The sequence below is a fragment of the Xiphophorus couchianus genome, chromosome 3 (genome assembly GCF_001444195.1).
Source record: "Xiphophorus couchianus chromosome 3, X_couchianus-1.0, whole genome shotgun sequence".
NCBI classification, from domain to species: domain Eukaryota; kingdom Metazoa; phylum Chordata; class Actinopteri; order Cyprinodontiformes; family Poeciliidae; genus Xiphophorus; species Xiphophorus couchianus.
In genome coordinates, this window is record NC_040230.1 from 2,026,569 (window position 1) to 2,043,692 (window position 17,124).

A 17,124-nucleotide genomic window follows, 5' to 3' on the forward strand; every position below is an offset into this window, starting at 1 on the left:
TCCAAAAACAACTGGACTGGAAAATAGAAAATATGCTAATTATTCTTCCCATTTAATCAGATAAAGACTGAAGATCAAACATTTGATACTAATGTTTTTCCTTCAGCCTTATTTACTTATGGTCTGATGCAAATCAGTAGTTCTTGAATAATCAAATCAAAAGTCAGAATAATTTTCCTGAAGTTCCTGTTTTTCAGTGATAAAACACAGAAACTGTTTCCTGAGTTCAGTCTTGGTTCCTGCAGAGGAAGAGGAGACGTTCTTCGCTGCTGGATCTTCATCTTAAATCATCGGCTGCAGTTTCTGATTTTCTCTGAGCGTTTTCAGCCGTCAGTGATGAATATCAACATCCTGGGTAAGAAAGTCCTCAAAAACATTTCAGTCTGGATTTTCTGTTAGAAAATAATTAAAGATTTATTTCAGGAATCAGATTATCATTCACAATATTGTTAGGTTACTATTTAGAAGCTAGCTTAATTAGACACAAAGTCTAATGTCTGGAATTAAAGAAAAGTGTTTTTAATTAAGACTGAAGTTTGTTGGGCTGCTTGAAAAAACTCCATTTGGATTTTTAACACCAAAAAATACTAAACATCATTTATTTATCTTTATGTTTCCTCTTAGTCACGTTTAGGACTTTTAACGTAAATTAATGTGTTGTTAATTTTAAAGGTTGAAAAACAAATAGATGTTTAAAACTTTAGGTAGCATCCTGTCATCAGACTTTCAGAATAAAAGTGTTTGGATGTCGACTTCCTGACTGATTTAAAAATTATGAATGAATTAAATATGAGATTTTTGACCTGCAGCACTTTAATGTAACGCTGGTCCAAAGTATAAATCCTGGTAACTTTACTCACCTCAAATTATTAACAAAATGACTAAATCAATAATTATAAAAAATAAAGGAAAAAGAAACATTTAAAGTATTTTTAATCCAAATTAACAAATTATTGACATAAAACAAAGTTCTTATATTTTGATGAAGAGTTACTTATAATTTAATTTTCTCTTATTTCAAGTTTTGCACCAGAAACATGAATATTTAAGGTTTTATGTTTTGCAGTGTAACGTCTGTAATATCTTTTCAATTCTTCATTTTGTTTGAAAGTCAAATAATTTTTCCTTGAAGAAACTTTTCAGATTCAGTCTTAACTTTACTTTATTTCCAGCTTTTTCTTCCTTTTTATGATTTATATTTGGTTATTTGAATTTTCTATCTAATTATGTTTTCAAGTCTTAAAATTCAATAATGTAATGTTTGGACTGGATTGTAAATAAAAATATAAATTTTATGATAAATTATTAAACTATTTAATTCAGAAAATTCAGTTGTTTTGATTTAACGTCAATAAATCAAATTATTTTAAAAATGTGACACATTTATGTTTTCAATATTTACTGAAAACATAAAGTCTGTTCTATCTAGTATTTTTTATTTCTTGTATTAATATTTGATTGAATTTACTTTGAATGTATTTTATTTGTATGTTTTTTGATATATTTTCTTAGTTTAAAGATGAAATATTATGTGTCTAACCCGTCGTAGCAGCAGCAGTGGAATGAATCTTGTTTTATTCTTTGACGGGACCAAAGTCCATGTGCTCCTGGTGTTTGTTGGGGCTCTGTGTGTCCTGCTGCTGTTTGGGTGCATTGGGGTAATCTCTTGGGGTAAGTCCTATTTGTCCTCTGAACAAAGACTTTCATCATTTCCTGTATGACTTTAGGGATGACAGCCCAGTTGCTGTCTGCCTTCACCATCCAACCCAATGTCCACCAACGTATGGCAGCTCTGGCCTCCCGTACTTTAGGCCGATGCTCAGATAAGATCATCAGGATCATTGTGTGGAGATGCTGCATGGTGGCGTAGCTGTTACTTGGTGATTTTGTTTCCTTTTCAAACGTTGTGCTCACCTCAGTGATTTCCTGGATGGCAGGATTTCTCTACTACTGTAAAATGTTTCCTGTCTTTGTGGGACGCAGATTAAAGTTAGTTAAACATTTAGGAGCAAAAGGAGGAAACATTGACAAACGAGGCGCCTTCATGCTGCGTTGAACACCCAGCATCGTTTTACCACTGGAACACACTTCCTGTTTGGTTTCAAATCTAACAGTTTTTATACAGATATGATTTGAAACAAAAGTCCAAGTCAGTTAATAAATCATTAGTGAATTTATAAAGATGAATCATTAATAACTTGATCCAAACAACATGACTCCAGTCCACACTTTACTTTTTGTTTAGCAAAGTTTAGATAATAACATACACTGTTGAAGATTAATACGTTCAAACATGTTAGATGGTGACTGTCAGAAGATTATAGAAATAACACAATTTATGAACAGTAAAGATCCTTGAATTGATTTTTTTCTGAATAATTTGTTTCCTTTCATTTACAGGCAGCTGGAAAATGAACCAACAGGATGAAGCTGTGGCTGATTTAAAGAATCTTACTGAACATCTGAAGACTGAAAATGAAAAATCACAGAAAGAAACTGAGAAACTAAACCAGACAATCCAGTTAATCCAGAAATTCAAGGCCTTCCTGTTCAATGAACACTGCAATGACAAAGGTGAGTCTCTAACTCTGAGATGTTTTGTCTCTTTGAGACCTTGAGATACGTCTTTAAACATCTGAGCTGTTTATTAACAAAGAAAGAATGAAAAAACACTGTAAAATAGTACAAAGTTTAAAAAATTCTAATTATATCAGCAATCGGACAGGAAGACCTGATACATGTACAGATAAAATCCCAGTCTAACAGAAGAGACACAATACAAAGAGAAACTGTTGTTTTTAGTTTAAATTAATACATTTTTGTTATTTTCTGTCTCCAGAGTGTCTGCTGTGTCAGACAGGTTGGATCTTCTTCAGTGAATCATGTTACTTTATCAGTGATGTTTCTTTGACCTGGGATCAGAGTCGTGCGTTCTGTCAGTTAAAATCTGCTGATCTGATTGTTATTAATAATCAGCAGGAACAGGTGATTCTGACACAATCATGTTACATATTCAAAATTTCACTATGGGACAAAACTTTATCTTCTTGATGATTTTCAATGTTGTAATTAACAGGAATTCATTTATTACAACATAAACACAAACACAGACTACTGGTTGGGGCTACGGAATAATGGGAGCAACTGGGTTTGGATTGACGGTCGTATCGACACACTTGGGTAAGAGATTTCACACAGAAAACAAAGTAAAGTTTCTATTTGTTGTCATTGCATCTGTTACATATCATTGTGTTAAAATAGCTCAGTCAAAAGAGACTTTATTTAATTTTACATTTTCTGTTGTTTGTGTTTCTCATTTAAAGGTTCTGGAGCGGGAATAACAATTATGATTCATATGCACTCATATATCGAACTGGGGATCCCAGAGTGAGCTGGTTCTCAGTAGCAAACACAGACCCATACTCATTCCGCCCCCTCTGTGAGCAGAAAGCCTTCAAAGTGTCTCTTAATTAACTCTGTTGCTGTTTCCTCCTTTTTCTGCTGCAGTTTTTCCAGATTAACAGATTAGAGACAAATCAGATTTTCTGTTTCATCTTTACCATGAATATCTTTAGTTTTTACTTCTGTTGCCTTTTACTGTTTATTCAGTACAGATGATGTTTTCACCTCTATAAATATATTTACTTTAGCAAAAAAATCTCCAAGAACTCAAAATGACTAAAATGATTAATTTCACTCATTATAATCTGATCTAAGTTTTGATATTTTTCCACATTGTAAATATGCTTCATTAGAGTGTGATTATTTGGTTGATTTTATTTACTGATACTGGAAATTAATATTCATTAAATACACTATTGAAGTTTGTGTGGTCAAAAATCCTCCCCCTCAAAGATTGGCTGTTCTTTACTATAATCATGTTTGATTCAGTCAATATCAATATATTTTATTAATTTAGTAAAACAATTAATCAAAGTGTCATTAAAGGTGCAGAAACCCACCAGATGAAGGATTTAAAAAAGATTTTCAGAAAATTAAAACAGATTATATTTGATTCATTGAAACATTAAATGAAAATGATTGAAATATTTTTTTTATCCTACAAGTGAATTCCTTCAATGAAAGTTTGATTTTTATAGATTTTTATCTTGACTTGATTTTAGTTACAGTTAGAAACATTGTTTTTATGTTTGGGTTTTGTAAAAAGTGTAAACTTTGTTTTATTCTTAAACAACAATATAATCTTTGGCCTGGATTGCAAAATCAAAACCAGAAATGGTAATGGCAAAATTATGCAAATACAACCGTTCATAGATCAATAAACTTTAGATTCTAATGAATATTTAACACTGCAACTGGAAGACATTTAAATATTCAAACAAAACAATAAATAAAACAGAGACGTCCAAAAATTGTCCCTGAAATAAAAGGTTGAGACGAAAGCAGCAGATGAAACGTCTGTCATCCTGTTTTTGGTAGAAAGAGAGAAAGAAAAGAGAAAAACAATAAATCATGCAGTTGGAAATTATTGAACTCATTTTTATTTACTGTGCATTTCATTGATTTATTGCATCAGGCCAATTTGTAAAGAGAAAATATTTTAGATGAATTCTTTATTCTAGTTGTTTCCCTTTGCTAATGTTGCACCAGAATTTCCTCTGTGGGACAATAAAGGATATTTTTTCTTCTTCATGTAATATATTTTTTATTTAATACTTTAATCAAACTTTTCTGTATAGAAAACTTTTGCCTTTATATTTAAAATCTGAAAAATTGGATTTCATGGGGTCTTTGACTATTTACTAAAATGTTTTTGTGTTTTCTGTCACTACATGATTGTAATTAGTTGATAGTTAATATTTTTGCCTGCTGCTGATTGAGCTTCATGATAATATTGTTTATCTACAAATAAAGTGAAATGCTGATGTCGTGTCTCAGCCTCTTCATTCATGGGTGGCAGCATCACACAGTTGGATCAGTGATGGTTCACACCACCAGTCTGGGTCCAGATCTGCCTCAGAAAACTCGTTTCCTGACTGAGGTCGGGTCGGTTCTCCTCACAACGCAAAGTTAATTTATTTATGGTCTTGGAGTTCACAAAAGCCAGAAAGCTCAGGTGAGCAGCGAGGAGACGAACAAAAACTCAGGCAGGTAGGAGACGACTAGACAATAGACAAGGACCCGACAGGGAGCAGGAGACACAGGTGGGGTTAAATGTAGAGGGAGGTAATCAGGGGAAAGAAGAAGCAGCTGGAGGAAATCAAGGGTTGGACAACATAGAGACTAAACTCAGAAAAACACAAAAATCCAGATCCTCCCAGATCTGTGAACCATCGTCCTGATCAGTCACACCTGGTTCTTATGAAACTGGACTTCAAGTTGCTTTGCTGTTTATTCTTCAGTTTGTTGTAGATTCTTTTCCTCTTTTAACTGCTTACACACACAGGCTGCAGCTTACATAACCATGTTTATGTGTGACTGCCACAGTCGTATGTAAACAGACTGAACTGATTACTCTACCCTTTAGGGAGGGAACAGGTTGCAGAGAAGAATAAAAAGCTAAACTCTACAATCTTTGTCTCACCTGGTTCCATCCACCAGGTGCTCAGTGAGGCCCAGCGCTGGACGGTGAACGTAACTCTGCTTCTGCTCCACTTGTATGACATGTATGGCTTGTAACATTTGATCATTTTTCTGCATTAAAGCCGTTTTTATAGAACCAAATCTCATTATTTCTCAAGGTAATTTACACTGAGGGGTTCTGGTCGGGTTCTGAAACTGGTTAACAGACCTGGTGGAGGACAGAGACAAAAATGAATAAACTCCAACAAGTTCATCAGTTTCTGTTCATGGATTAAATTCCTTTGCCCTCAACATGAATTTATCATTTTAATGTCTGAACTTGAGTCCATCACAACTTAACCCCCCTGACAGGATGAGGTTCATAACTAACAAATATTAACTCCACTACAGAACCACAAGATGGAGTCCAGGGGATCATCAGCAGCAGGGAAGCAAACCGGACCCAGACCAAATGTTTCCAACTTCAACAAATATTTCAGGACAAAAATGCAACAATAAATAGAAAAGATGTAAATTATTCAACCAAAACTATGTCTTGGTATTAATAGATTATCAATCAAATGCCTCAGGATTTTGATATTTAATCCAAACTCTGCAGCTGCTGGAATTTCAGGCAGCAACTAAAGTTTTGAAATCAGGGAACATCTCTGAAGTTGAAGTGATCAGAAATCAACAAGACTCTGTGAGCGAGGGAGGATCCGCTCCTTCTGCATCAGAAACTCTCACAGCCTCCATGACTCTTCAACACGCTGTCAGTTCCCAGACAGTGACATGCATTTAGTTCAGGTTTCAGGTCAGAATTGAGTCAGATGGGATTTTAAAAATTATTATGGATGAAAGTTCACTACTTCAGAACTTATTCAGCAAATGAGATCTCTCTTCCTGAAAAATCTTTTGCATAATATTGTAAGTTTTTTGCATTTTGTCGTCTCCATCAACCTTTTCTAATGTGATACAACAAAATGTGCATAAAAAAGTTTGGTGGAAAAACGACTTATGAGAGACTTTGATCCCCCAGGGCATCATAAGCCTGGCGGGCTGCAAGGCTTTACATGTCCCTCCCACCAGGCTAAGCATTGTGTGTTTTTGGTTTTTTTAAATAAATATTTTTTAAATAAATAAAAATATATGTATTTTTTTATATTTTCATAATTTTTTGAATTAGCCTGACTCTTCTGCAGTGAGCGTTTCACTGGCAGGTGAAGTCAGCAGAGTTTGTTCATCCAGCTGCAGAGATGCTCAGTGCAGCAGATTTAGCTCAGCATGCAGGGCCGGTCCAAGGCTCAATGAGGCCTTGTGCAGAATTTGATTTAGGGCCCCTCTTGCTGCTAAGGACATCAGCAGCTCTAACAGCATTTCACCAAGGATTTAGTGAAATCTGGCAGAAGTTTAGTTGGCTGGGCAGTCAAATGTAATTGTAGTTCTCTAAGATGTATTAATGAACAGATAAAACTCAAATATTAATGAGAGCATCAGATTGTTGCTATGGTAACAAAACAATATAAAGATTGCTCTTTGAACTTTTACAAAGTTGCCAGCTTCTTAAAATATGAAATTTAAATTATTATTTAAAATATTTTAATTTATTTATGCTGAAACCATTGAATCAAATTTAGCAGCCGTAGTTCATTTATGCCTTGGGCCGGTTCTAAATGTGATCAGCATTACATCATGTTTTTAGATCCACTAACTGATCAATTAATTTGGATTTAACAGAAGTGCAAATAATTGATAATTGTAATAATTTAATTGTATTTTTTATTTGATGTTTTTAAGACTCTGTAGTTGTGGCTTTAAGTGTCGGCAGTTTCTTCCAGTAACATAATTACCCAGAAATATTTTACATTTCCTGTCAAATGAACATCTTTTAATTCAATCTGGAGAGACTCAGGTGGAAAAAACAGCGATTAAAAAGGTTTATTGACATGCATGAATTTAAAGTTCTTTGGCGCTCGGGCCCCGGCTGAGGACATTGAGCTGTGAATTGCAGTAAGCTCGGATGAGCATTCCCGATGTAGGTTAGGAATGTCATCCCCCGGGACCCGACACTGGTGGTAGGGGTCGGTGAAGGATGTGAGCCTGAAGAGTGGAGGTGGAGAAGGGGTGGAGGAGGGTTGAGCGCAGCTGGAAAGCGGAAGATGCCATGGATGGAGGTCCTTATCAACTGGGCCTTGGTCGGTGATTGGCCGTGACGTGGCTTGGTCCAGCGTTGATAGGTCGGCGGTGATGAGCGGGACGAACCGATTGGATGATGCGGGTGGGGCTAAAGAGTCTTCCAATTTGAATTTGCGCCTTGGCTTCATAACAAACCCAGTGGACCGCCTCGGTGCCCCGACCACCGGGCTGAGCAGGTGTTCTTGGGTAAACCTGTTGATCAGACACAGTTTCTGTTCTCATATCTGATCTGCTTTTTCTTGCCATCCTGATTTTCATCCTGATATGCAGTAAATTCTGCCATCCTCTCCAGTACTGATATGCACATCAGTCCCAGCGCCGCCTGCAGCCATTAATGCCTGATCTGGAGATAACACTGAAAGGTCGTCCTTTCATGAAACTTTCCCCAAGAGCAATGCAAAGAATGTCGTGACAAAACTTCCCAGGTTCAGAGATGCAGGTTTGATAACAGACATCGCTGCCAGCTGTTACTTTATTTCCTCATCCTCACTCAGATTCAGGATCATGAAACATCTGTTAGTTACTTTTATTAAACTGAATTAAAATGTCAACAGACTGGATAAAAAATAACCAACTGACAAACTGATGGTGAATAAGTTTTTGGTTCAGTCTGTCATTTCCCTGTTGGTGGTTTCCATGACAACCCCAAACAGAAACGGGCCTGTTTGTTGCTGTCCTTAGAAATATAATTAGGAACATTTTTTCAAAGAAAGTATCAACCAGATCACGTAACATCTTTAAACCTTTTTGTCTTTTTGTTCTGTTGCTTCTGATCTGAAGTTGAAGGATTTACAGAAAAACAGAAACAAACTCCTGGGAGATATTTTAATGATGAAGAACCAAAGAGGAAAACGTTTATAAAATGAGGGAGAAATTTAGTAACAATGTCACAAACACAGTTTAAGAAAAATGTATTAGATAAATAACTGATATGTATTAACTGGATCAGTTCATAATGAGACATTGATGAATTATTTCCAAATAGTTTTTATTAACTTCCTGAGGAAAACAGTGTAAATGTGGGTAATTATATCCTGATGCAGCAGAATTATTATGGTCCGATTCTATTTTAATAACTGTAAGAATTAAAGATAAATATTAATATTACAGCAGATGTTTCACCATGTTTATTTTTAGCTTTTAATCTAATTAACCTGCTCAAATAATTTATTATTTTTAGTGAGGAACAAAAATAAATGAGCTAAACATGAAAATGAAACATAGAACAGAACCGGTTCTGATTTATAACTTGAAGTTTCGGATCATAATGTACCAAGTAAGTCTGGATGTCTGCTAATGAATAATTAGGTTATGATGTAAACAAACTTTCCACCTGATCTTGATTAGGTTCTATTATCATTTATGCAATTATTAAAAATAAAACTTAACTTTTTGGTATTGAACATCATGAAAGTCTGATCCGAACATCTCAGACTCAGGAAGCCCAGATTTGATCAGATCACTCAAAATGACAGAGGTCACTGCTAAGTAACATGGTTTTGCTTTTTACGTTTCTGAAATAAAAGTTGTGTTCACCCTTCATGAAACCTGACTTTATTTTCCACACCATCATCAGAAAATCTCCTTATCAGTTTCAGACGATCTTTCATGTGATTTACACCCAAAATGTCCAGAAAGGATCTTCTGTGATAAGAAACAAAACTGCTGCAAGGACTGTGGAGAAACTGCAGCAGATATTTGCATGTGATGCAAAGTTTCATGCAGAGTTTCATGCAGAGTTTCATGCAGAGTTTCATGCAGAGTTTCATGCAGAGTTTCATGCAGAGTTTCATGCAGAGTTTCATGCAGAGTTTGATGTTTACTGATGCACGTCACAGAAATCATTCTGCATTCTGTTGGTGTTTGGGTTCCTGAATTTCTGTCATCTGTTACAAAACTATGTCCAATTATTTTAGTCACAGTTCTGGTTTTCCTCAGTTTCACTGGACAAAAAGTGTAAATAAACAAATCAGTAAATAAATAATCAACTGAAGAGTTAAACTATTTCCTGCTGACACATCAACAACAGGAAGAACGTTATTGGCTCTTTCTGACTCTAGACTCTCAAAATAATTTCCCCTTTGTAGCTCAATATTTTATGAAGATTCTCATTATATATTGTAACACTGACACACATGTCACAAGTGTTCTAGTTACGTTTAACCAAGTAAATATATTAAGTTTATTAATTTGTCACGTTAAACAAAAGTAAATAAATTAGGCTTGACAAATTAACTCTTTTTCTCTAGGTTGGAACCCCATTCTTTCATTTAAAGGGAGTAAAATTCATAATTTTAGTGTCAAAATGATTATTAAGGCACATTGGATAGGAAGTGGTTTGTCTCCCTCTGGTGGCTGAAGCAGGTACTACACTGTGAGCGGTTCACGTATGAAGGGAGTGAAGCATGAGTGACATGTTGCATCAACAGGTTAGAGGAGATTTCTTTTAATTTAAAGGCTGAACAGTTTCTCTGGCATCAAGTGCTGATAATTTAATTACATTTAAAGTGGTAATTTTGTTCTGTTTATTTGTTTTTGTGTCTTCATTGTTTCATGGACAAGCTGTTCTGTACATTTTATAAATGTAATTTTCTATGTGGTTTATTTGAGAAAAAAATTATTGTTGTAATATTATATCTTTATGGGTGTTCTATGCTCAGCCTTTGGGTAACTAACCAAAAAAAATGTGGGTACAGAGACAAGGAATGGATGTGTGAGGCAAAGACGCCATCTAGTGGAGATATGAGTCACAAATCGTCAGTTTCCAAATTTACAACAATATGACTAAGTTTGGATTCACACCAGCCTGTTTAGTCTGTTGAAACTCAACTCCATTTTAATCCAACTCCAGTCAAAGTGAACTGTCACATGTTCGCCACGCGGACTGGAGATCGCTCCAAAAGCAGGAAGTGGACTTAAGTGTGGTGCATTCTGGGTAAATACGACCAAAGCAGGCCACTTGGAGAAATGGCTTATTGTCTGTTACCAAAGTCTACAGAGAAATCCTCTAAAGCTAAAATCTGAAAAAAGCTACTCCGTTTCTGTTTTCATTTTTTGAAGAAGGAAGGTACGTTAAGTATTTCTTTATTTCTTCAGAGGTTTTCGTGTCGTTTCCTTCAGTAGTTCTGTGGTGTAGCGCCACCACAGGTAAGGAGGGAAACTAAAAATTTACCAAATGTTGCAATATTGGTACTCAAACCGAGTGTACCCGACTATCAGGTGTGAAAACCACCTAAAACTCCAGACATATTTAGGTTTAAAGTTTTTACCAAAACGTTCCTGACTGGAAGAAATGTTTCTTTTCGGAGAAGCCCAGCCAGGATGGAGTCTGAGGAGCTTTATGCTCAACCTCAAACTGCATTTTCAGTGCGAAGGTGAGGAATGCAGGTGCAGCTGTTTTTTTTTTAATATTGTAATTAAAATATATAAGATGAGAATAATCTAAAGCCACATTTCTGCATATCTGGAATAATAAAAGTTTATCAAACCAGTAAAACTGGAAGGAAAATATTAATATTAGCGTTAATAAAAGTAATGTTTGTTTTGTTTGTTTGGTTACTTGGTTTATGAAACATTTCATGAGATTTTATTTTAATTCTTAATGATTTTTGTGTTTCTCATTTGAAGGACAGATAAGTTTAATGCTAATTCTGCTGGTTTATATGCAGAGACAGTATCGTGTGTCTGCATCACACAGAGAGCTGGAGCCAAGAAACTCCTGCAAGCTGGAGCAAAACCAAGTAAATATATTAATAATAAATAATAATAAACAGTTTTCCATTTCTTCGTGCTGGAACAGCTTGTCTACAACATATCATCGTTCAGATGTTTGTGTTTCAGGTTTCATATATTTGGTGCAGTTAGTCAGATTCTGCTGTTTCTATTTGTATTCTATGATTGTAGTGATTTAAATTATGGCTTATTCATAATAACAGTGTCAGTAAATATTTTGTTCCTACTGTGTTTGTATGCAGTAAATGAAGATTTTAGACACAATGACTGCTTTTCACAGGAAAACTGCAGTGAAACTTTTATTTCTCACTGAAATACTGGAGAAACACAAGAACCTGTTTGTGTATTAAACTGAATTATTATGTTTATAGGCTCCAGATGGAAATGATCTGTTTCATAAACTCAGGTACTTTAATATCTAATTTGTTTTCCACTCCATGTAAATCCTCTGTGAACAACTTCTGATTTAGTTTCTGTTTTTCTTGTTCCTGGTTTCCAAACAGAAAGTTTGGATTTAAGTGGAAGAGGAAACTTTTTTCCTGTGAACTATCAACCAGATGTTTACATACGTTAAGTCTTTAAAGCAGCAGCTCCTGTTTCTGTGCTCATGTCCTCCTCAGTGTGAACGAATACAAGCGTCCGTCATTATGCAAATAAACTGGATAAACATGTAAGAATTTGTACTGTTATTAAAAGCCAAACATTAAAATGAATTTTATGATAAATACATTTGCAGAGGAAAGATTAGCTGCGTTTCTATTGGCCATATTTGCACAATTCGACATTTCAAAAATAAATTCACTTAAAGAAAAAACACCTATTAAAAAAAAAAGTTGTTGTTTGATTAAAAAGTTTAAAAGTGAGATGATTTTTTGGCCATATTGAAATTAATCTGTAGAAACACATTTTTGCATCATGTGACTGGATGTCGGCACTAAAGCAAACCACAAAGAAAACGACAGGAAGTGGTTTTAGGATGATGACACGACGTGTTTTTTAATGATTTAGCATGTGAACAAACTTATTCACATGTGATTTTAATTGTGTTTCTTATTGAATCGAAACACTGCAGCTGTGTTTGCAGACATTTGTACTGGAAACGCAGGCAGTGTGTGTCTCTAGTGTTATTTTATAGCATTAGCATTAAAACAGAACCAGAGGATGTAAATCCTTACAAAACAAATAATTATGCAATAAATCTTCTACATTTTATTTCCATAAAATGTAGAAGATTGTTTCTATACACTTGCTACCAAATGCCTCTCTGATATTAACTCTTTGGAGAGAATCTTTGTTGTGACACTACTCATGTAACAAAATGTAATATGTGTAGCATTTAAGCTTTTTATCGTTATTTTACAAGTGAAAATCTGTCATCTAAAAATGTCTTGTGCTAAAAATTAGGCTAAAAATATATTCAGTTTGTAATGGCATGAAGAAAGGGACGTTTCATAGCAACATCACTACTAATTTGACTGGCTCACAAACATCTAATATCAAACTTTTTATATTTGGATTCATGCAAAATACTCTATTTAACAAGCAAATCCAATTTAAAACAAAACAAATTTTTACAGTTAATCTGCATGAATAACTCACATGTGTTTCAGTTTGTTTGGTCAGTGGATTCAGCTGGTGGGATCCATCGTCCAGTGGACTGGACTGGATTTGGACCCACACCACCTTCCTGAGGTCCCACAGTTTGTCACCAGCTGCATTTCATTACAAACGTGCTCAAATCTTTGTCTGTATTCTACTGAGGTCAAAAGAACACATTTTTCCACAATAATGGTGTTTCCATTGAATAATAAATTAAATTAAAATCACGCATGAATAAGCTTGTTCACGTGATAAGTTATTAAAATATCGACGGATGTAAACAGTGAGATATATTCATAATCCAACCATGGAGGCGCTTGCGCTCATCATCTGTCAGCCATCAGAGGAGACTTTGGGATCTTACTCTTCTTCTTTGTCGTTTCTGTCAGTAGTAACATTCAGCTGTTGATTACATGATGCGTATGATGCAAAGTGTTTCCATTGCAGTTTTGTAAAATGCATCCATTTTGATACGGCTGAAAACCACCTCATCCTTTCATCAAAAAATTTTATAAAAACCTTTTATCAAAAAAATTTAGTTTTTTCAAAATTAGTGTGTTTCTAAAAAGGACACTTATTTTCATAATTTCAATTTGCTCAACTATGTGGTTAATGGGAACACAGTTAATATCCCTGTTAGCTGAATTACTGTGTTGTTTCACCATCCTGGTTTGTTGTGTTCCTCTGGTGACAGGTTATTTTGGATCATTCAAATTAAAACACAACAGTATGTAAATCCTTATAAAACTTAAATCACGCAGCAGGAAATGATGCACCAACGAAGTATTAGTTCAATTAAACATCAGTTTAGCTTTAATGATTTGCTTTGTCCTCACTTTTTAAACTTTTTAAACTTTTTAAACAAAGACGAAAAAACAAACCCAAAGTTTAAAAACAGTTTTAAAGAAGAAAAATATGTAACTAGTGTTCAGATGACTGAACATATAAATAAATTTCCAACTGATTCTATGTGCACTCATGCAAATCCTGAGTGACATTTGAAATAAATTCAAACCAGTCATTATTAAGTTCCTGCTTCTCACAATGAGTTCAGTCAGAAACCAAACTTCCAGTGAATTTACTCTTCATTCCCCTCCCAGGAAGACGAGTCGATCTCCACTGATCCATTCTTCTTAAATCTTCACCATCGGCTTCTGATTTCCTCAGAGTTTCCCAGACATCAGCGATTGACGCCAACAGCAGCACTGAGGCGATATATGAAAACACAGAGGAGTTGGCAAAAGGTAGGAAAACAAAAAATAAAACAATCAGAATGATTTATTGGGAAAAGATTTATTGTCATTGTTTTATTGTAATTTAACAGAAAAACTACATATATCTATTCCAGATTGAGAAGCAGGAAATAAATACTAATTTATCAATTAATAGTAAAGCATGCAGTGGTTTTTATAGCTTTATGTTCAGAACTTATGTTCTTAAAATTATAGATATTATTGTTCTTATCATATAGTTCCCTGCTGGCCCAGCCTGAGTATTTTACCACTGTGCTTATCCTGTTGATGGAAATTTTCTTTAAATAGGTTAAAACAAGAAAGTGCTGAAATGTTACCTGTCTGAGAATATTTTATTGCGTCAAAGATCCTGTTTGTTTTATACAAATAAGATCAGAAAACTTTGTTGCAGCTTTGTTGCAGCTTTGTTGCAGCTTTGTTGCAGCGTTGTGTCCAGCCTGGACTGTTGGTTTAAACCAGAACCCAAAGATCTGGGATCTTTGATAACCGGGTTCTATTCAGAAACATCAGATGAAAGATGACGGATCTGCAGCCATTTATTAAAACAACCTTAGATTAATGATGAACACATGTATAAGATTTGTTTTGGTTCATAATATTTTTCTGTATCTCTTCCTGATAGTAAACATCACACTCTTTACAAAAATGTTATTTTTTTCTATACTAATAACTCATTCATTATTTTATTTAGATTTATTTAATATATATTTAACATTGTTGGAAACTATCAGAATGCACAATCAATCATCTAAACTTTTTAATTTTTATATATCTTAAATGTTATGAATAAATACCCATTGATCTTCTATTGAAGATTTCTGTGTTTATTCTGTAACAGGCTCTAACAGACGATGTTCTTCTTTCCGCCTGCTGCTGGTTTCTGTGGGGATACTTTCTGTCCTGCTGCTGGTCAGCATCGGGATCATCTGCTGGGGTTAGTCTGTCTTTTTTCCTTCCACTGAACTTTCATCGGGTGAGTTTAGTCCAACCAGTCAGTCAGAAGGCTTTAGATTCAGAGCGTCTGCTCTCTCTGATACATTTTGGCCTCCAGCATCCGGTGATCTCATGTGCAGAAGTACAGCAGCGACTCTGAATGTAATTAGGCCTTTGCAGTGAAAACCACTTTAAGCAACTTTTTGGAAGTCAGTCTCATTTGGTTAAAGCACAAATGGTTTCACTGCAGGCTGTGGCGGCGGGGTGAAGTCACAGGTCACGCCGTTTTCATACGTTTGGCTCTAAATTTAACATATTTCTGCTGAGCTGCACCAAAGCTTCGAACATGTTTCGTAACAACATGAGGCTAAATCGTTTTCTGAAGCCTCGCTGGTGACTGAACCATGTGGGCGTGGCTAAATGGAAAATTTTAAATATGGTTATTGTAACAGTTTTATCTCCCATATGTAACTGGTACAGTCTGCACCAGATTTTTTGTGCATCATCAGGGAGCACTGCTACACACCCTGCTGTGGAAGTTTGATGACATCATTTAAGCCACGCCCACTCCGAGAAGAAACTGAAGATTGCTGAGAGACTCCTCCAACTTTGTGTGGACGCTCAGAGTAGTGATGGTCAAATGAAGCCTCATGAAGCAATGAAGCTTCCCGGCCCGCTGCCTTGCCCAAAGGTTCTTTACTCGGTGGTTCATTCATTTCTCACTAGTGACATCTGCTGTTCAAACTGTGGCAGCATTGTCACTCAGACAGACATATTTAAAAACAATTAGTAAATGCAATATTGTCACAAAGTTTTTGTCAAACTCATGGTTAGTAACGGAGAGTCAATTAAATCCTATTTAACTAATCTTTTTTAGTTATTAAAATGATTTGTAGCCAATCCTGGTATATGTTGACTGTTTTCTTTCATCATGGACTGATTTGACAGACATTTGTTTCGGTGTATTCGGAGTGCGGCGCTTATTGGGGCAGACAGTATTCTTGGAGTTTTGATTTGCCTCCTGAAAAACTAAAATTCTTCAAAAATTCACTTTGTCTTGGATTTCTATTGGCTCTCTGATCTGATCCCTTATATTTTTACTCATCAGGCCAGAATTTTACTCTTCCAGCAGCTTGAAGTCTGTTTCTGCTGTGCAATACTGATATATCTTTGCAGAACAAAGAAATAGTGGAAATTTCAAGAAGGTGAGAATTTTGGAGGTGAAGCGGTTAATTATTTTTATTTAAGAGTCTTGTGAGCGATCATCTCAAGTCTTCCCAGGTGTCAGAACCAGGGGTGCCGTATGGGGGGGAAAGTTATGACAATTCCAAGGGCCCCTGACCAACTGTATGCAGACTGTAGCATGTAAAATTCACGAGCAGTAAATATTGTGCTAGTTATCAGAACTGGACCAAAGAAAGCAGGGCAGTTGCAAGCCTTTAAAATTGTGACGCTTTCGATCAGTCAGATAGACTCAAGAAATTGTAACAGCAGGTGAGTGTGGGGGGTGAGAGGGCGCAGATTTAATACTAATCAAACATATTTAGTTACTTCAAATCAGTAATATGTGGTGAAGGTATATAGTATATAGGTGAAGGTCTCTGGACATTCACTGGGAGTCTGCAGGAAAACACTGAGACAGAGGTCTGCAGGAAAACACACACAATATGAATATTAATTAATGTGCAATACAAACGTGTCGTATTTCTAACACAAAAAAACAAAACAAAAGAATAAAAACAATATCGTGACTGAAATTGGTGCCTCTATTTACTGTATTACAAGTACAGTCCTATTTAATAAATTAGAATGACTTCCGAAGAGGTAAAAGTACCTTTTGAAATTAATGTTTAATCAGGTATTAAACATATTTTTCGCTGCTAATATT

At 35.3% G+C, this 17,124-nt stretch overlaps 1 protein-coding gene across 1 annotated transcript; it reads left to right on the top strand.

Moving 5' to 3' along the window:
• LOC114139644 (C-type lectin domain family 4 member C-like) lies at positions 1–4,886 on the top strand. Its single transcript, XM_028009688.1, has 6 exons — positions 1–354; positions 1,587–1,671; positions 2,401–2,574; positions 2,840–2,985; positions 3,077–3,180; positions 3,324–4,886. The coding sequence occupies exons 1-6, from the start codon at positions 337–339 to the stop codon at positions 3,472–3,474; spliced, it is 678 nt and encodes a 225-aa protein (XP_027865489.1). The 5' UTR covers positions 1–336; the 3' UTR covers positions 3,475–4,886.
• The last annotated feature ends 12,238 nt before the right edge of the window (positions 4,887–17,124 follow it).